Source organism: Thermobia domestica, chromosome 2 (genome assembly GCF_964235325.1).
Source record: "Thermobia domestica chromosome 2, izTheDome1.hap1.1, whole genome shotgun sequence".
Lineage (NCBI taxonomy): Eukaryota > Metazoa > Arthropoda > Insecta > Zygentoma > Lepismatidae > Thermobia > Thermobia domestica.
In genome coordinates, this window is record NC_137455.1 from 180,127,113 (window position 1) to 180,149,053 (window position 21,941).

The window sequence follows — 21,941 nt, forward strand, 5'->3', positions numbered from 1 at the left end:
TTCCTCAAATTTTGAAATAAATTTTACTGAACTCCCGCAAGAATTCACTGAAATGATTTTCAAGGAATTTTACTGAACTCCAGTGAAAATTTATTTTAAAAAATTCCAAGAAATTTTATTGAACTCCTGTGAGGATTTACTATTACCGAAATGATTTCAACAAATTTTTACTGAAGTCCCGTACTAAAAAGATTTCCAGCAAATTTTGCTCAACTCCTGTGAACATTTACTAAAAGATTTCAACGAAATGTTATAGATTCCCCTGAAAAAAAAAATACTGAAAGGATTTCGGAAAAACAACGAACTCCAGTATGTTACTAATATGAATATTATTAACGTAGTATTTTGTAGAAAATAGACCTGTTGTGGATAAAAAATAATTGAACCTCTTTTCAATAATATTTACCCTATCTATTGTACCTTTTTCATTGCACGACATTAATGACTTTTATTACACAAATACACAAGTCTTGTGACACAGTAATTAGTTGGCATTTAAATTAAGACAGGACAAATGTCTCCAGGATCTTTTGACATCTTTGTGTCATTGTGCTTTCTAAATACATAATTAAAAATATTTTTGTCTAACATTTACAAATGTAAAAAAAAAGAATTTTATAAACCAAATATTCATTCTCTTAATTTCATTCAAAATCAATCGATCATTCATTCGGCTTCCACCATTTCGGATTCACTTCGTTCCATTCAGAGCTTCAACATAAAGTTTCTGAGTAGCTGTCGTCAAAACATTAAATATAAACTTAAAAAAAAAAAAAAAAAAAGCATACTAATATATGGTATAGTATAACAAGTCAAAATTATCTAGTAGCAGTTTACATACTTTTATAGTTATTGTATGCTTCTTTCTTTTAATACCATAATTTAGTTATATATTTAACCTATGTATAATTGTTTCTTTTATTCTAAATATTAATTAATTACATTAAACATTCTTCTTATTATTTTTATTCAAATCTCTTTTATTCTACTATCTATCACATCTAAATAAAATGTCATAAATCATTTAAATAATGGTCTCCATGTAACAGGCAATACACTATAACTATAATCCCACTATACTACCCGTTCCATTATTGTAATATACTTTACCCTTTACAAAAATCAATTTTATATTTATTATTTTTTGTGTGTTAATATGGCAACATAATACAGAAAAGTTCACTTCTGTAATGTTCCATTGTCTTTGAAAGTAGAAAGATTTCAACTCTACATAGAGACACTCGATAATTTTAGTTTGTTTTTCTTTTTTTCTTTTTAAAATCTTCTATGTTGTCGAATTTTGTTCACTTATCATTGATTCTAGCGGTTCACCACTTTTTCTGGCCACTCTTTCATTTTGAGAGATGCTGTTTGCTCTTTTGTGTTGAGAAAAGGAAAAAAAGAACGTTACCATGGTGAAAGAAAGAAAAAACTAAGGTAGATGGCGCAGGTGGTTGGTTTCCGGTTGAGGACTAGTTTCGCATCTATGTCTTCTTTTGTTTTTGGATCATGCTATTCCAAGCAACATATATCATTGTCCCTCGCAAGCCACAACAGGGAGGGAAGAGAGCTCCTGGCTCAGGTGGACGTGTAAGGGAAACAATGTTTCTAGCAAAAAGTTACAAAGGGAAAAGGAAAATTAATTTTCTACACTTATCCGTAATTTTTTTATCTTATGAAGAAAATTACCTCTATTTTAATCATTCATGACCTAGGTGGTTTTGTGTCATAGTAAACTACAAGATTAAAATATCTGATTACGAATTTAATTATATGAGGTAATAATGGCTAACACAGAATCCAGAATATTCTTAATGAGTTACAACTTATATTTGGTTGTGCTATATTTTCATACGTTAAAAAGTAAACAGGTTTCGATCAAATTTTTTAAACTTTCTGTAATGAATATTTTTAAACATTAAATACTTCAAAATTACGCATTGAATTGCATCTCATTGCACTAGATGTGCATGCCATTGCATTTGTGTGAAGCTATTCCTATTCTTCATTCATAGTCACATAGTTTGAATAGTTTGAATAGTTCACATAGTTTGAATAGTCACAATTATGATTATAGTAAAAGGAATATATTTTGCAAAAGTATTAGCCATACTCGTATCTGTTCCCTCTCCGTTGATCTGGAGGGCTAGCGTACGTGCCTTTGGCACACGAGGTCCCAGAGTTCGATTTCCGGTGCGAAAGTTTTGAAATCGGAACGCATTACGGTGGTTTGGATTCTACCTTAATTGTAGATCCACGTCTCTTACAGCCTCGTTGCTGAAAACGAGCGCTAAAATCCAACTTCTTCTGCCTGTAACCGTATCTTTAGAGCAGACAGATTTCCGTTTGGTGATCTGGTTTCTTTTAATCACAGTTGTGAGGTAGGTAGGCATCTTCAGTGAAAAAGTAAAGAATATCTGTGATTTAAATTGCGATTTTATTGAAAGACAAAATTATCTTTACTATTTGTATGCTGTGTAGGTCGGTTTCTTTGCTTGTCTAAGACATTAACAAGTATATAGTTATGAACATTAACAACTCTATAGTTACGAAGTGAGAAAATTATTATTATTTTATACAAAAATCATTAACACTTTAATAAAATTATATTTCTATATGGTGATAAATAACAAGCAAACACGAAGATTAAAGTGCATCGCTTACCGAATAATGTAAAGGCTCCTTTTGTTAATCCAAGCTCATTTTTACTGATGCAATGATATCTATCGATATCAGCTTGTGTAACACGTGTAATGTTTAGTTGCATTCTAACCTGCAAAATAAAAAAGAAAATAATTTCTCAAAGAAGGTAGACAGTTTTTAAAGAACTTTCAATAATCATGCAATGAAAATTATAAATTGAATTTTAAAGTTTCAAGATTAATTATACATACATACATACTGTTATATTGTTAGACCAATGAACATGTTTCCATGTTGTATACTTACTAAGATTCATCTGACTTTCTTCCCGCCAGTAATTCTCCTGAAGTTGGAATGTGATTGTTCATATTGGATTTGAGAAGCTTTTGTGGTATTGGTTCTACGTTTCGTTAAACTGATTAGATCTTCTGGTTAGAAAGTGATTTGATGTCATCAATCATGAGTCATTGGAGTGGCTTCTAATGCTTTTGTTACTGCGTTTTACAGGGGCGGATCCAAGGAAGGGGGCAATCGGGGCAATCGCCCCCCCAGAAGAATAAACTTTCTTATTTTATATATATAAATAAAACCCATCCCAAAGTTTGGAGCCATTAAAAGTAGCAGTATGACAACCCACCGTCCCCCCCAGAAGTCGGTTCTGGATCCGCCCCTGGCGTTTTATATAAATGTGTGAAGCTTTTCTTATTTTTCATTCATAGTGTTTCGCATTGTGTGTTTTAGTGATCTTGCATTTGGTTCTTTACAATTATGTTGGGCTGTAAGTCATAGGAAAAGTTTTAAGTTTTAATCTCATAGTTTCTGGTGTTGTGTAGGATGGGGGTACCGGGAAATACCTCTTCGAACCAGAGATGTCAAAACAACGTGCGAGGCCGTTTCTCGGGTTCAGTCAATTTTCAAGCTCGATAATTGAGCCCAAACCTGTTGAGCTGGAGCACTATAAATGGATAGCAGGAGGTTATCAGACGTCCTCTTTTACTGAGATATATTATCTTTTCCGGGTCCTATAAGTTGTTCGGGATTTTTTAAAAAATGAAAATGAAGCAATTTCCTCTCTTTTTTTGGGTACCGACAACTTCTGGAAGATTCGTAATTTAATTATATGTTGTTAATATTAATGTAATTGTTAATGTTTTTATTATTATAATGTTCAATTCCCAAGGAAATACAATACTTTCAGCTGTAAGTGCAAAGGACCACTGTTATCACTGTTATAGAGGTCTCCAAATTTGGATATGTATGATCCTGTGGCGTCTTTAGTTTGTGACACTAAGTAAATGTGATATTGTAGATATACTTATGAAATGTAGATTTGAAATATGTGATAATTTGACATAGCGCTGTTTGAAAAAATACAATTTTATGATGTCTTGGAAACATTGCTGATCTGGTAGCATTGCAGAGCATGTCAAACAATGTCCGCAGTTGATATTTACATCATACGACATTTCATTTTTATCTATTAGTTTAACACGTTACAAGGACGCTTCAAGGTAATTAGTTCGCCCTGTATATAGTATGATAAATGAATAACCGATTCTACATCACAATAATCCTTTTATTTGATACAAATTCAATGATATGCAAAAAGTGAAAAATGAACCACTGATCTACGATTCCAACCAAGGTGTCAGCTTACATGTCAATACGTTAATCACTATGCTAGCCAGCCTGCTCCCTGAACAGCAATACGTTCCATCACTCTTGATGTCGGTACACATAGTACGTAGACACTACCTAGGCATCATCTACCAAAACAACTATTTATTGTTCCTACTAAAAAATTCTGTCGCTCATATCATGTCTACGTGCATTGAGTAAGAAATTACTTTATTGATGTTATGTTTCACTGAAAGAGAGAAAATGTTTTGGATAAAGCAACCAACCAGAGGAAGACATTTGTTGATAGCAGAGGAAAGCACCTTAACACAGAGACACACATCCACACTCACTTTACTTGGACAATTTTCTTGTTCCTTCGGGACCGGAAACAACGCCATTGGAAACTCGGGAACAAAATACCGGATCGAATTTGAAGTGCCAAACGAAGAGTGTCAGAAGGAGAAAGAGAGGAGGAAAAGGGACAAGTTTTCTCTTGTAACTTCTCCATTCCGTCTTCGTCAAATCTCATTCGAAAAATAAATAAAATAGAAATGGAAAAGAAAGGTACAGAGTAACGGTTTTCAAAGTTGAAAATGTGTGTGTATGTGTATAGGTTTATATAAAGACTGTGGACTAGGAGGGGGGCGAACAAGGTCTAAGGCGAAAGAGTAAACAAGATTGTCGAAGTTTGTTGTGTCGATGGGCGATGAAGTGAAGTTCTTTCACAAACACAAGAGAAAGACAAGAAACGTACAAAAATGAAAGCGTCTTCTTTCTCTCTTCCAGACCACTTTCAAAGAGACTTTCTTTTTTATATGGAACATACACAGTCTGCACGTCAATTCAAATTACGAAATAAGTAACAACTTTCAAAAATAAAAGTAAGGAATACGTGTAAAGTAACAGAAAAGCAAGTTTTCTTCTTGTAAGGTCAGCAATCTTTTCAGTGGGTTGATGCTGCCTTCCACTCTTCTTTATTCTGAGCTAGATTTTTCATTTTCATGTACATTTAGTTGCCCATATCATATATTATTTGGTTTGTATGTTACAATTGTGGCCTTCTTGTATGTATTTTCCTTCTGCCATTTTCTTCATTGACAATAGTTAATGTCTCATAATGTTTCCAATCATCCTATCTCTTGTTTGTGAAATATTCGTCACTACACTCCTTTTATCCCCTACCATTTCCAATTTAACATTACTTTACTAGGTAGGTTTCTATTTAGAGGTTTAGAATATCAACAAACGTAAAATAGTATATAATATCAACAAACTTTTAATTTTGACGTGCATTACATGGGAGCAGGAAAACCGAAATTACCGAAAAATCGAAACCTACACGGAATTTTCCTAAATTCGCATTGTATATTTACGTAAAAAATATTATATTACGCAACCTAGCTAACAGTTATTTGATTCTGCAATAATAATTATGTATCGAATTTCATATGTAAAATTGAGTTGACAAGTTTGATAAATATTTAACTTTCACATTTAAGTTGCATCGAGGATGAGTGTAGAACGAAAAATAAATTCAACTCCCGCCGGTGATCGAACCCTGACCATTGGGTTGGTTGTTACCAACTATGTTACTGTGATTCTGGGGGGAAGGAGGGATTGCTTAATTTTAAAATGAAAACTCTCAAAGTCGCTTCTAACTTAAGTTTTGATTGACAAAAAAAAAAAAAAAAAAAAAAAAAAAAAAAAAAAAAAACCTCACTGACTATTGTGCTAAGGAACAGCGTTTACTGCGTCTCGAGTTTCCCCATTGAGATGGATGTGCAGTCTTGCCACATCTTCGTAAACATTCACGTCAGTGTCTGTCACCCGTCCATCTCCACGCGCTCTAGTGCCTCTCCTTTTACCACATGACAACGCCGTGTCACTGATCCTTCGTTTCATTCGCCTAGTCCACACATGCTATCGATTGTATCCCATGTTTTAGTAGTTGAAATTTAGTAACGATCAGTTTAACAGCTTTTTGAGGTTAATCGAAGAAACTGTTTAAAAGCTTCATCTATGCCTAGCTCAAATAAGTTCAACATTTTTCTCAATAATTTTTTTTTTGGCACTCGGAAAGTACTCTGGTATGGTTAAATCAGGGGTGTGGCCAGCAGGTTTATCTAGGAGGGGGCCGTCGTTTTTGAGGGGGACCAGTTACAATGTACAAAGCCAAAAAAAAAAAAAAGTATTACAACTAGTGATTTTGAGACGTGAAAAAAAAAACCGGAAAATTTTGATTTCCGTCCGAAAAACAAAACAAAAAAACTTTTTTTTTAGCTTTTTCTTTCTTTTTTTTCTCCACATATGATCATTGCAATAACTTTCTGAAAAATGCCTTGTTGCAGTAATTATGCCAATGTAAAATATTATGTACCAGGTAGTTTTTATTATGCTTAAATAAGAACTACTGTCCTGGGCCAAATGTTATACTTGTAGCATAACTATTTCAATTTAAGCCTTAGTACACAGAACCTGTCTACATAACATTGATTTTTCTTTTAAAATTTCACTTCTTTGAAATGTCAAATATAAATCACAGTAAATTGTGTAATCTGCTACCACAAAAAACGTAAATTATTAATTATATGTAAACTTTGTTATTTTTAAATGACTGAAGCGAGGTAATTTTACTATGATGTTTTAAAAGCTGGTCATTTGGGTTGTTTAGGATATCATTTGGGAAGGCCTGGCCCCGATGTACCCCCCCTCGTGGCTACACCCCTGTGTTAAATTATCAGTTATAATGTACGCTGCCCAGGGCCGGCGAGAGCGGTCGCGGGCCCCGGGGCTGAGCAATCCCGGGCCCCTTACATGTTCCCTTATGACTTTTTACGTACTTACCACTTAGGACGGAGGTAAACTAAAATGAACATTAAGGCTTATTTTGAACTCTTTTATTAGACCATTAATGCGTTTAATTTACATGTTAAACAGTATTGCTATATCTCCAAATAAGTGAATAATAAGAACTCTGAACCTAGCCTATGTTCACTGTTCGCTGGAAAAAAAAAAACTCATTAATTCACTATTTATGATTTTGTTTAGACCCTATACTTGTTGGTTCTAAGATTTTTCAAGGCTTCAAAAGTAAAATGAATAAAAAAATAATATATATTTAATACAATAGTATCAAAATACAGAAAAAAGTAACTTATCTATTTGTAATAGCAAAAGTTCTCTCCCAATGCTCAATCAAATGCTCAAAACAAAATAATTTGTAAAGGAAATACAAAAAGAACGTACGTATTAAATAGTTAATAAAAGTTGAGAAAGTAAATGTTCTCAACCATCCAACCTACCCTGTATTATGAATATCTTTGCACAAATTGTTGCTATAAATAATTATATATAAGTAAGCTATGCAGTTAGTCTTCCTTAACTAGAGACATGAGGTATTGGGCCTAATTTAGTTATTTCAATGAAATATTGCTCAAATTAATTATAGTGTGATTAATAATGTGATATTAATAGTAATTGTCTATAGGAGAAATTTATTATATGTATTACTACTAGACAACTGTTACAGTTACAATGTATCCTTTTCTACGTATAGTTACAACAAAATTCCCTTTCTGGCCTTTTTCAGGGCGAATTCATCAATGATAGCATCCAGGTTGGTACACTTGACAAGTTCTGTTTCCACTGCCAACACGCCTAAGCTTGATAATCTGTCTTGACACATTGTAGAGCGTAAAACATTTTTTACTCTATTTAACACAGAGAAAGAGCGCTCTGCACTAGCAACGGTAGCAGGGATTGTGGCAAATATACGAAGGGCCACTGTCAGATTTGGAAATAAAGTTTCTAGATTCAAAGTTTTGATGTTATTTAGGAGATCCCATGGTGAAAGCGTTTTCTCACCAAAATTGGCCGAATATATCAATTTCAGGCTATGCAATTCATCACAAAGATCATCTCCTAAATCTTTTGGGTATCGCTGGACTAGTGCAGCTGCTTGTTCTTGGATCTGGTCACCTGTCATTTCTTTGCAAGACCACAATACACAAAAATTGTTACACAAAGAGCGCACTGATTGGAAGCGAACTGACATATCTCCTATGACACTGTCCAGAATAACATTAAACACTTCACGCTTAAAAACCGTTTTTGGATCAGGATCATCATCTGCATTATCGCCGTCTTCTTCATCAGCTAGTCTCTTTCGTTTCCTTCCTCTCTTCTGTTCTTCTTGAAGATGTTGGGGCCAACCTATGTTTTCAGCTACTACCAGAGCTTCACTAAATATAGGATTCCATCCTTCATTACGAATCATCTTCAAATCTTCTAATAAAGAACTTAAATATTTTGACGCAACATCCATTGTTTCACCACGCTGTTGCAATACTCGATTTACGATGTCTATTGACTTCAAAATCTTGAACCAAATAGATGCAAGAAGAAGGCAGTTAAAGGTTTTTAAATATTTTTTCAGTCCCTCTATGTCTCGACGACATTCCGCCGTAAGGTTTAGCAGAGTTAATTCTTCAAGGGCTTCTATTATACCTGGAAGATGCGCAGCAATTGGTTTGACACTATCTACTCTAGCAGACCAGCGTGTCTTTGACATTGAGTGAAGAGAGATAGGAATTTTCTTTCTTAAAATTTCCCATCTTTGAGGGCTAGAACTAAAAATGTTATACAATTTTTGAACAGCTCCGAAAAAAGTAATTGCAGCTGAACAGCTCTCCGCTGCTTGTTCTCCACAGAGATTTAAAGAATGACACGTGCAAGCAGAGTAAACAGCTTCACTGTTGGCTGAGAGTATGACAGCCTGGGCTCCTTTATATGCTCCTTTCATGTTGCTCCCATTGTCGTACCCTTGGCCTTTACAGTCTTCCAATGGGATTTCAAATTCTTTCAGCTTATTCAAAATCAGCTCAGCTATGGCTTCTCCACTTTTTTTTGAACTATCAGTGAAGCATAACAATCTTTCTTCAACTTGATAAGGTTGGTTTTCTTTTTCAGTCAAATTGACATATCTTATTAAAATTGCAGTCTGTTCGACATGTGCTGAATCGGGTGTTGCATCAACTATTATAGCGTAATATCTCGCTTTTTCTCTTTCTTCTAGAATTTTCTTTGTCACTTGGGCAGCACATAAACTAATAAACTCATTCTGAATGTCATGAGACAAGTAATGAACTTGCATTCTCTCTGCCTTGTCTTGGAAAGAGCGAACTTTATTTAAATGCTCATTTAGAATAGGATCATAATTAGCAAGCAGTTCTAAAATTCCCAAAAAAATTCCATTAGATGGGTCCCCGATTTTTTCGTTATTACCTCGAAAAGGAAGCCCTCTTTCAGCTAGGAACAAAGTGACATTGAGCAGTCTCTTTAAGAGCTCGCGCCACTTGTCTTTCTCCTGCTGGACAGAGTGCAATAGTAAGTCTGTCAGCGATTTATCTTTTTTCGATTTCAACACCTCTGACTTCCACTGAATATAACAGTTTTTATGGCTAGAGCTATTTTCGTGTTCGGGTACTTTATCAAAGAGTTTCTTCCAACGTTTTTCTGTCGAGAAACCTTCAGAAAGTGCCAACACAGAACGTTGTGGCTGGGGTAGCTTGCTAAATATCCTACAAGGTAAACAATAAAATGCCTTCTTGACTTTACTCCAAACTAGCCAATCTCGTGTAATCAGTTCGCCATTGGTAAGTTTCTTTTTAAATACAGAAGTTGGCACGGAAAACCCTAAAGAGTCTTCAGGGAAATGTTCTGGCATTGGAATATGGGGATACTTTAAGTCTCGACTTGCATCAAAACTAGGGTCGCCTATATCAAAGTGTCTGTATGACCATGGGGGTGACTGGGGCATAGCCGTAGCAGACGAAGCCGGCCTACTAACACGAACACCAGTATCAGAATCAGCTTTATCATTTACAACAGCTTCATTTACAGTACTAGGTATATCTACTCTAAAATTGCTGTTATTTTCTACTTCGACTGAAGCCTCAGTCGATGGTAAAGATGATTTAAAAAAATGTCCAAGTGACAACTGACCTTTTTTTGACTCCTTTTCTTTCAACTCTCTGTCGTTCTTTTCTTTCCTCTTCTGCGCACCGGATTTGTGCTTGTAGCTCGTGCTCATTGCCACTAATTTATTTTTAAAATGATAATGTGTCACACACCCAAGGCACAAGTGCACAACTAAAATTTACAGCTAAAACTGTAACGACTCGTGAACACTGAAACTTGTTCAATAACTTACACTCAACTAGCACTAACAGAGAACTGAAATAAGATTTCAGCGAACGAGCGTGAACTACGTGAACTACTCGACTACAGAAAGAGTCACCCTGGCTGAGGGAGCTGCCTGTTTCGCTGTAATTGCTATGCACCGTCAATAATGGAAATTGTTACCAACGGTGTATTTCGTGAATAAAACTCGAAACTACGGTGCAAGCCACCAGCAAGGATTGTCCAAACACAGAAGATTGCAACGACCACTTCGTCACTATAATAGTTAAAAAATGATTCCCAGAGATGTAAAAATTCTTAAATGGAAGATTAACTCAAGTTATATGTCAACAAATAGATACGTGTACCCGACTTCACTATTGCACAATTAAATATGTAGCAACAACACTACGCTACACATAATGAAAGACTTTTCCTGCATCATGATCGAAAATAAAGGTAAACACAGTGAATAACACCTTAAATTAAGTTGACAATTTTGCTCACGGTTGTCATTCAACAGTGGTTCGTGTCGAGGAAACGCAACACAAAATTTGCGGTGACATGCGGTAGTATTTCAATAGTATTGCGCAAGGCCTTTCACTTATTTATAGTAATTTAATAGTACACACATCAACAGAAGAGGCTTTTTAGAGTCTATCCAACAAACACCATAACAACCAGCTTAATTATAATCACTTCACTTACTATGAAATCTTAGTGACGATATACTGTAGAAGACGGTCCGGCCATACTGGCGATGCAAGAAGTGTGATGACTGTAGAACCACATTCTGTGATGCGAGAGGAACGTGCTTTGTATGGGGAAAGAAAAAGCAATGTCGGCTATTTAGCGTCCCTTGCGTCCTTGAAACTACTAAAGAAAATAGTTTATTGCTAAACTGTCGTGTATAGCTACATGAAAGATGCACTCATTTCTTCTGCCAACATTATAATGTCTTAGAAAAATATGGAATGTCTTGTATAAGCATGTAAAATGATTCTGCGACAGTGTTATTCCTAAAACTGGGTGATGCTAAGGTTACAACAAGTGGCAACCATGATGTCCGTCGTAGGAGAATTCAAAGTTAGATCTACCAATTAGCAGCGTGCAATGGCCGAGCAGTAAACATGAGATATTTCCTTTAGGAGAGCATACAAATTTTAAAATATAAAAATGATTGAATATGTAGTTGTTAGTTGATGACACTTCGGTAGAACTATTCCATGTATATACAAGAATCAGTTTAAAATTAGTATAGGGCACACAATACCAAATCACTGTTTTATGAGTCGCTTAGTATTTACCAGGCGCTGCCATTACGAAGGTGCTTTACTCAAACACACGAAGGCAAGGGACAAAAATCACTAATTTCCTCATCACACATACGTTCATTTAGACAACACTTAATTCAGAAACACACTCTGAGCACTCACTGAATCGCCGATGCACAATTATACGCGTTTAGTTGAGTAAAACCACTGTCAAACATGAGACACAGAAGAGCGGCTTTTCGACACGTCCACACGTTGTTTAGTCGTTAAATCAACTGCCTTTAATTTTCAACACATACAGCGGATACGCGACATTGTTGTAATTGTTTTCATTAATGACTCAAAACAAAAATCGAAAATCCGGCTTTGGGGTGTACCAGTTCAAGTCCTAAAATACTTCTGTTCCAAATTTCGTGTCTTTATGTGATCACTTTCTATGCGAAACAGCGAGGAACAACTAACACAAATAAAGTAAATATATCCGTTCGTAAGAATACATCAGGGTTCAGGGATCAGAATGGAAATGATATGGTTTCAAGTCAATCAAAATATTATAAGATTCAATTACAAATTAAAACGTTTCCCGTCTAAGACTGACACTAGGCATAGCCACATATTGATATTCCAAATTGTCATTAATTAAAGAACTTAAAGAACCATAACAAAACTTGAGTAAGAATATACAACATTTAGTAATTCTTTATCCTCGGCCGCCGGGCCCCCTTTGGGGCCCCGGGCCCCAGGGCTCTAGCCCCACCTGCCCCCCCCTCTCGCCGGCCCTGACGCTGCCAAAGAATTGCTTCACTCCCTGAAAGCTTTATCGTGCATACTTGTTCGTCATTGAATAATATACAACAAATAAAAAAATGCCCATACTATCTATTTACAGGTCTCATTCCAGACCTTTGCCTACTTTTCACTTCATTTTTACATTTTCGCACACTTGTGAGATTATGACGTTCTTCAGAAAGCTTACTGTTCACATTAGCGACTACAGCTAATCTGAAGTGTGAGGACTATCTAGTAATAATTGAATTAAGCTGAAGTTTTCTTTAATGTTCAGCCAGCGCCGTAACTTAGATTTTTTTCTGAGGGGGCAAGCATTAATACGCGTATTTGGGCCCCCTAGAAAAAGTTATTCTAATTCTTGGACCCCATCTTTCTCTTACTCTTTATGGATCCTCGGAGCCTGTGGGCTCTCCCGCACGGCAAGGTCTGCGGGGCCGTTAGATACGCTCCTGGGCGCGTTCCATACTTGACAAATTAATTAAGAGGATAATATTGACAAATCTCAAAACCATACGAATAAGTATTATTTCTAGGGCCCCTAATAGTAGATATTTTCTTTTTACTGAAGTGGGCTCACGACACATTTTTGTTTTAAATGTTTGTTTTAAATTTTGTCTTAAAATGTTCTCCCCCTCGAACGGCGGGGAGCTTCCCTGGAGGAGCAGTTGCCACCCTGCCCCCACAACTTACGGCCCTGTGTTCAGCAGTATCTTTGATTTTTTTTAGCAATTTTATTTCCGTTTTATTATTATTATTATTATTATTATTATTATTATTATTATTATTATTATTATTATTATTAGTAGTAGTAGTGATAATAATGGAAGTAACAGTATTATTATTATTATTATTATTGAAGTTCATGAATGTTCCATTTAATTGAAAATTAGGGGGAAGAGAATGTAAGTATTTTTATTTACTAAAGTGTAATTAAACAGTTAAACAAATGTAATTAATTGTCTTTCATGTTTGCACACATTCATACGAGCGACACGATTTTTTAAAATCAGACCGAATATACTGACGTTCTTATTGCTTGAAGAAATATTGAGTTCTGTTTTTTTTTTTAATCCATAGATGTCCAGCCAGAAGGGGTCAAAATACAGAGTATCAATGAAGTTTAATGGGGGTGGGGGAGTGAATAGTATGAGGTTTAACTCAGTAACTAAATACAGCATAAAAGAATGCAAATTGTATAAACTAAAAAACATGTTTTTAATCTTGGAAGTGACATGGAGTGGAGCGGTAATTGAATATGAGAGCCATTGCAAGAGTTTAAAAGTAGGCATAGTAGTTTTTGTGGGGGGTATTTCAGGAGAATTGAAGGGGATGTATCAGGGACGTTGCAGACCTTTTTCAAACCTAAAATATACATTTAGGTAATTATTACTACAATGTAGAAGATTGCCAATGTAGAACTTGTACAATGAAAATTTAATAATTTCATTGGCTTTGTTTTGTTTAAAGTATTTTTTTTAAAAACTTTTTCTACGTCGCACAGTTATGCCCTTTTGGCTAAATATTATTGAAAATCAATGATTATGACAGTATTGGTGGAATGAGACTGAAAGGAAACTGGAGAATCCCTAGAAAACCCAGGGCACGATGTTGTCGACTACAAACGCAATGTCTAGGATCGTACTAGGAACCCATTGTACCAGAGGGGAGCATTCTAACACTAATCCGCTGTACCCTCAGTCATTTTTCATATTAGAAACATACATAATTTTTTGTCTTCACAGAAGTTATAAGGTTTGTACAAGCTTTTAAGAACAAATCTATTCCAGCTGAAAAGGGGCGCTAAACCAATCAGCAAACGAAGGAAAGGAGGAAATGATCTTCGTGTCTCAGGTTTAGCTACACTCAAAAACTATCAATTACTATTGAATTTCATAAGCATATTGTTGATAAATGTGATAGAAAAGGGTAAACGAGCGGCAAAGTAATTCTAGAGTGTTCTTGAACTGAACAGAAGCTCATGCGTACTTATATGTAGACACATGTTGAGAGAGAAGAACTAGCCGCAATAGCTTTCTGGTTCTCTCGCCTATGGTTTTTCTTCTTCGATAGACATTCATTTGTCAGAGGCTACAGTGACGTTGGCTTGTAATTAAGGGAGAACTTTTTTTCACAGGGAAAGACCACGTTTCTGTCACGCACCGATGCTGACATCGGTCATTGGATAGACTTTTGGGAACGATCCCACTATTGCCTCCTCCACAAATCTTCCAATTGATCGACTTCATATGTTGGAGAGGTGAACATTTAATGCAATGAAAGCTGAAAAGGATTCCATACTGCTATCATATTTGTTCTATTTCAACCCTTTTTTCTAATTTCATTTATTTTTAGTTTTCAGATTAAGGTTGCCAGATCTTACGTTTTCCCGTAAGTGTTACATTTTCTTTTGGCACATTTTATGTGATACGTTTATATTTCCCCGTAAAATAATTTCTTCCAATTTTTTTAAATAAATAAATGAAGTGACAGTGCTGGACACTTTAAAAATAATAAAGTTAGTGCGAAAAAATAAAGAAACTAATTTCTCACATCTCAACAATGATGCCACAAGTTGCTTTTTTGTCTTCTATCTAACCGGCACCTCAATCATATGTTTAAAGATAATTCGGTTTCAGCATCTTAGCCTTCCCTGTCAATATTATCTCAATTCTATCGCAATTTCGATTGATCGATTGTGAATTTCGATATGTTCTGCAAGGATTTTTTTTAGTGTATAACAAATGACATAGGGTTGCTAAGAGGTGCTAAGACTACCTTAAAATACAATTAAAATGTGACATGCATTTGTGTAATATACTTATTTATTTTAAGTTTAGCGTCAATTTCAGCACCAAGCCTATATAAGACAAGAACCTACAACTTAACATAACCCCCAAACAATATGAGCTCCTACCAAAAATTGTAATTTACTTTCTTGTGTTTTACATGTTTGAATTATTTGTAATGAAAGTAGCTCAGTTTTCAATGAAAATTATTCTATGTTACTATGTGAAAACATATACCGGTATGTATTTATCATGTACAAATTCTAAATACTACATATGTTCCTTCTTTTCCTTAAAAATCGTAAAATCTTCCTTTTTTCCGTCTCTAAAAATCTGGAAACCCTAGTCCACATTATTATTGCGGAACAAAAACTGGAGAAAGTGCATTTGATTGATAATTGATACGTGGACTATCAGAACAGTCCGATATTTTGATATGTCGTTCTATATTTCTAAAATATCGATATCAGAAATTTAGTGATCAATGTACCAATATTTGTCAATATTGTAATATTTCGAAGTAGGATATTTTTAAATATTTTCAATATTTTCATACAATGTTTCTTCCAATTTTCTTCCAGGGGGACAAAGTTTCTCTCGGACTTGAAATAAGATAAATTGTGATTACATGCTACTTTTGTACAGAGTACCTCTTTTAGCAACTAATGTTGCATGCATTCCCTCACACTTTGATTTTGCTCCTTCTGGACAAAATTTTCTGGAAGAAATCCGGTTTCGATATTCGACATTTTAGTATTTCCATAATTTTCGATATTCCTGTATTCAATATTTTTAATATTTTGATTTTAGATATTTCTTCATATTTCGATATTCGATTTTTATTTTTTTTGATATTTCGATATATCGATCAAATTTTGATATTTTATTTATTTCGATTTTTCAATATTCAATATTCAGACATCGCATAGTATATTTTTCGTCTTTCCCAAGACCAATAGCAATAAGATAGGCATTGAATACAGGTAGTACTTAAAAAGCGTGCGAGTTTTGGCAGAAGCACATCCTCTAATGACATCAGATAAGCTTGTTATGATTGACTAGATGCAGTTAACTTACAACGAACACTACATGAACGAGTTTGGTTTGGCTTTTATTGAACCGAACTCCTTAAGAGCCTGACTTACTAAAGATAATACAAAATTTACCACTTTCCTTTGAATTGTGTTTCATAAGTGAAAGGAGGTAATGAAATGCAACTTATTACAATCATATATAATGTTATTCTACATCTGAAAATATAAACCTGAAAAAAATTCAGTGTTGCCATCCATAGAAACCACTGCTTGCCAGAATAACATTTCTCCCAAAATCTAAGTTAAGGCAGCGACTAGAGGAACGAACTCAACTGCATTAAATTACGTATCATGTTGTTTTGGAATCCTGTTAACTACTTTTTAAATAACATTATTATTTAATTATAATAACTGTATGTTAAAACTATTTTGTTTATTACAAACTAAATACAACTATTATTTAAAAAGTAGTTCACAGGACACCAAAACAACATGATACGTAATGAAATACAATTGAGTTCGTTCCTCTAGTCGCTGCCTTAACTTAGATTTTTGGGGAAATGTTATTCTGGCAAATAGATAATTTCTATTGATGGTAACACTGAAAATTCTTCAGGTTCATATTTTCAGTTGTAGAATAACATTATCTATGATTGTAGTAAGTTGCATTTCATTATCTCCTTTCACTTATGAAAAACAAGCAAAAGAAAAATGGCAAATTTTGTATTACTTTTAGTATGTTAGGCTCTTAATCAACTCAATTTTACGAATCCTAGGCCTAAATATAACATTTTACCTCAAAATAAATGAAGTATACTTTAAGATAAATGGATATTTGAGAATAGAAAATAGATTTATTGAGTAGAAATTTTTAGATTTGTTGCGTAAAAATCCATTTAGTTTTGTTTTAACGTTCCATTTCATGGAAAGATAAGTATTTTGCTTCCTGAGCATTATACTAAATATATAATAAAAGAATATGTAGATAGAATCCCAACTTAAATTGTAAGTTTATGTCTCATAAAGATTGCGTTACATTCAAAGAACATTTTTATATTCTCTTTCCTACAATATATATATACTGTTCTGCACGGGGCCATGTAAATAATCATCCAGTAGACCAGACCAAGAGCACATGACTATTAGCATTTCCCGTTTGTTCCGTTACTGTTCTGCTGACGGTGTACTTTTCACAGGCTTTTGATCTCGTATCACTATAGGATGCCAGTTTTTATCTCTTTTTTTGTCATATTTTACAGTTACTTGAATATTTCCTTGGAGGCTATGTTCAGATGGTCTATTTCTATTAGAGAATACGCAAATTGCTCTGTAACAGAACGGAGGGAAAATATATTTCTCTTGTAAAGAGATTCGAGGGACATAAGGATCTAGGTTGAACTTTTTGGACCTAGTCTCGGGTAGGCAGTCCCACATTTTGTGAACAGAAATGTACGAACCCAAATAATAGTTTGGATCCGCCTTATATAAACTCAGGACTGAAAATTCAAATTCCAACCAATCAATCTGTAGGCAAAGAAGATGGATAATAAACACTGGTTTTTGATAGAAGACTGTGGATGGATCACTGATTGAAGAATTTGTGGAATGAAAAATTGATAGAATAATATTAATATGGACCCCACCTTCAATTGACATGACGAGACTGAACTAAGGACCATTTGCAGCAGAGATGAGAGCTCTTCAACTGAGCCATCGTACGTGCACACGAATCCTCCATTAATATTTTCAGTGTAAATAAACTGACTTTCAAAGTTGTACATACTTAGGACTGTCAGTAAATATAGAAATACCTTGATTATCGCGTTTTAATTAGATTTTTATCCGACACCGTGGCCTGCTCAAAGTAATATGTACGCTTTTTCCCGAAGTACTACAGTGGGTATTTATTTCTTCTTATACACATAAATACTAAAGAATAATCTTGCTTTTATTAATGAATATTAATTTTGCATTTAACATGTTTAACATCTTTCGCCTTTTATCTCATATACAAAATTTAATTAATACGAGAGCTATTCTTTTCAACATCCGTTAACTTACCAAAGGAGAACCACTTGAGGTGACGAAAGGGGAATAAGACAAAGCTGTTCATTGGACATTGCCCATCTCCAACACCGATAGAGATTCCTTGACATTCTATTATTGTGGAGTAACGAGCGTGAAAACATATCTATCTAGCTAATGTAACCGAAGCGCCCGCCAAGTATAAACTACATGTTGTAATCCACTGCAACCGAAGCGCCCGCCAAGTGTGAACTACATGATGTAATTGTTTTGCCCACGCGAAGAGGCATAATTCAGCCGTAATTGATCCTCGAATGAATAAGGATTACGATTGGAACTTTATAAGTGATGGCTGGGTACACGAGTGCTGTAGAGAGTTTAAAGAGGGACTAACCAACATACACGGCAAGAGAAGCCAAGCTTAAAAGTCTTTGACGGCATATAACCTTGATGAACGCTTGAATCATGTAGTTTGTAAAAGGCGTATATTATGATTTCTGAACTGTTTGATCTTAGAAGTTGAGGGAACTCAGCAGCCGTCTGGAAATATCGAATTACATAAATCAGTATTTCATGCTTGGCGGGTACTTTGATTGCACTCGATTACAGCACGTAGTTCACACTTGGCAGGCGCTTCGGTTGCACTCAATATGCTTACACGCTTGTTACTCCACCATGATCGTATGGGAGAGTCTGTCTATTGGTGTAGGGGACGAACGATGTCCAATGAACATCTTTGTTTTATCTCCACTTCATCATCTTATATTGTTCTCTGATGGCTTAACGAAGTTTGGTGAAAGAAATAGCCCTTCTAGAATTGAAAAATCTTCGGCAATGATCATACCCACCCCCACACACACACACACGTACATACCTTATACTTTCCCTTTTCGTAAGTTGCCATTCGGAACTTGTCACTTTGATCAAGGACCCTTCCGTCCGCTCTCTCCCAGTACAACACAGCCTCTGGGTACGCTTCCACATCACATTCAAGAACTGCAGTGGATAAATTGGCCACTCCAACCATCTGGTTCTGGATACGAATTAATGGTGGGACTGTGGAAAAACAAAGTTTTAAATTTTAAAAAGAAAATAATCAAAGGTTATGATAAACAAATATTAATAGTTTAAATTAATTTGGTTTCAAACACACCAAATTGTGTACTGAACGGAGTTGGAAAAAGTGAGAATTTTAATGGAAGGAATTTTAACTTTGATCTTGAGTTCGTAGTTTACACGCTCTTCTCAGCTGCTTCCAAATTGGTTCAATGCACAGTTATGGAAAGCAGTTTTAACTAAAGAGGGATTAATATGAACTAAAGGTTTTCGAAAATCAATTAGGGTATATTTAAACAGACATAATTCCAACTAACACCTGCTTTAATTAATAAACATCATTACATTTTTTTTCTAGAAGGGTTAAGAGGAAATTTATTGTGTTTTACTACTTAGATGTTGAGTTGTTTTCAGCTCTGAATTGTGAATTTTGAAAGCAAAGTTGATTAAAATACCGCATATGTTCTAGAGAAATAATAAAAGTAAGATATATTTTATAACATATAACTTACATAAGGGACAACAAATAAACTTCAACATGAATATAAATCTATATATATATTTACGCTTTTATACCTTCTGTGCACTCTTTATATCTTGGTTTTATAATAAACTTTACAAAGCTAATATATTTATAAAATACTTTTCATTTCAATAGTTAGTTCCGTGTGATGAAATCCAAAACTTTTTTCTTTTTCTTGTAATGACATATGGATGGATTTTCCGTCTATACAACATAGACATTTTTAATAATAATAATAATAATAATAATAATAATAATAATAATAATAATAATAATAATAATAATAATAATAATAATAATAAACACTACTGATTTTATAATTTACAGCAGTGAAATCACAATTTAACATTTGGTCTGGGATAAGCACATTTGAACCTAAATCGAGACGAAATTAGAATAAAGCACTGGTAAAACTATTAACTGTTGTCATACCGAGACTTTATACTAAATAGTAATTTATTTATGGATATTTCTGGATATTACCGGTATCTATGGCTTTAAGCCCGTCAAATATGTCCCGTTTTCCGCTGAGGACACTGCGCGTTAGACAGGGGAAGGAAGAAAGCGGTATGTTACGTACATTCCGGTATTTACCTAACACGAATGAGGAAAACTCAGGAAAAAACACTCAGGATAGTTGGTCTGAAAAGGCTGTTACAGTTTTTCGAGCAAGTGTCTTCACTGAGAATTGAACTCAGAACCACTTGCACCAAAGGCGAGAACATTAGCTACTACGCTACTACAAGGTAGTAATAATTGCCAACGGGATTACGTTGAATTAGCCACTAAATGTAAAGTCTATATAGGCTGATATGTTTTATGTACACTCATGTCCAAAATGATTGTCGCATATCTATAATTGTCTTCTTGTAAGAATATAATTTGATAATGATTTTGCAGGAAATTTTTAATACTGAACTATGTGTATAATCGGGAAATGTATATTTGTGTTAAATTTTATAGGAAAAGAATTATAAATACGACAATTAGAATGTGTAAAACAAAATGTTTCTAAATGGAGAAGAAAGTTTTAGTTTCGTTTTATTGTCCTTATTTACTGCTCTTTTTACATGAAATTTGAAACATACATGTCTTTGCCGATTATACACATATTAACATTGTAAGAAATACCGGGCAAATTCGTTATCAAATTATATTAATACAACAACATATTTATAGACATGCGACAATAATTTTGGACATGAGTGTACCTCAAAAACTACAGGGTGGCCTAAAAGTAGATACACAGTCCCGTACTGATCAACTTATTGCTTTTTGTATCATTTCTTATTGTTATCCATCAGGTAGACTTAGTTTCTTTATCATTTGTTATTAATGTCTTTTTACTTATATCTTAAGCTCGGAAATGCCGAAGCAAATAAACCTATAAGCTAGAATGTTATACTTGATCAATGCAGGGGTGTATATCTACTTTTGAGCCACTCTGGATATCTAAGCTGTTTGTATTAGAAGTAACAAAAGTCTTTTTTCAACAATCGTTCTTACAACTATGCATATAGACACTACACATACATTTACATGGGATGAAGCTGCTTGATCATGCAAGAGATACAATAATTTGAATTTCATGTTATTAATTGCACAAATTTGCCGTGCCCAAACGAATGTTAAATTACGATATTTTTCCTTCAAAGTGTGACCCCAAGAACCGGACCTTAAATACATATCTATCAAGCGTTAATTCAAGAAACCGTAAACTGAAACTTCTTTAAGGGAGAAATTACCGAGACCTTTAAAAATGAACGTGAAATGCAAACTCAAATCCCTGAGTTACGACTGGGAATTGATGTAAGTAATAAATTTTTTAACTTCTTAGTGTAAATAATAGAAAGGTAACTTTTGTAAAGATTGGATATGGTCAGATTTATAATAAGATAAATTTGATTTCAATTCCTGTGTATGAACGTGTGTTAATTTGCATAATGATATGCATCATACTCGGATTCGCTAGATCTTAATAAATTAATATGTATGTTTTACTTGCCTAACA

The 21,941-nt window shown here is 34.4% G+C and overlaps 1 protein-coding gene across 1 annotated transcript in view; it reads right to left on the reverse strand.

Moving 5' to 3' along the window:
* LOC145677726 (uncharacterized) overlaps nucleotides 1-21,941 on the reverse strand; it is a 448,147-nt gene that overhangs the window by 81,745 nt on the left and 344,461 nt on the right. Inside the window, exons 7-8 of the mRNA XM_081748121.1 lie at nucleotides 19,226-19,407; nucleotides 2,665-2,773 (exon numbers count right to left, since the gene is read on the reverse strand). Of these exons, the coding sequence (XP_081604247.1) occupies nucleotides 2,665-2,773; nucleotides 19,226-19,407 (291 nt within the window). The remainder of the gene's footprint in view (nucleotides 1-2,664; nucleotides 2,774-19,225; nucleotides 19,408-21,941) is intronic.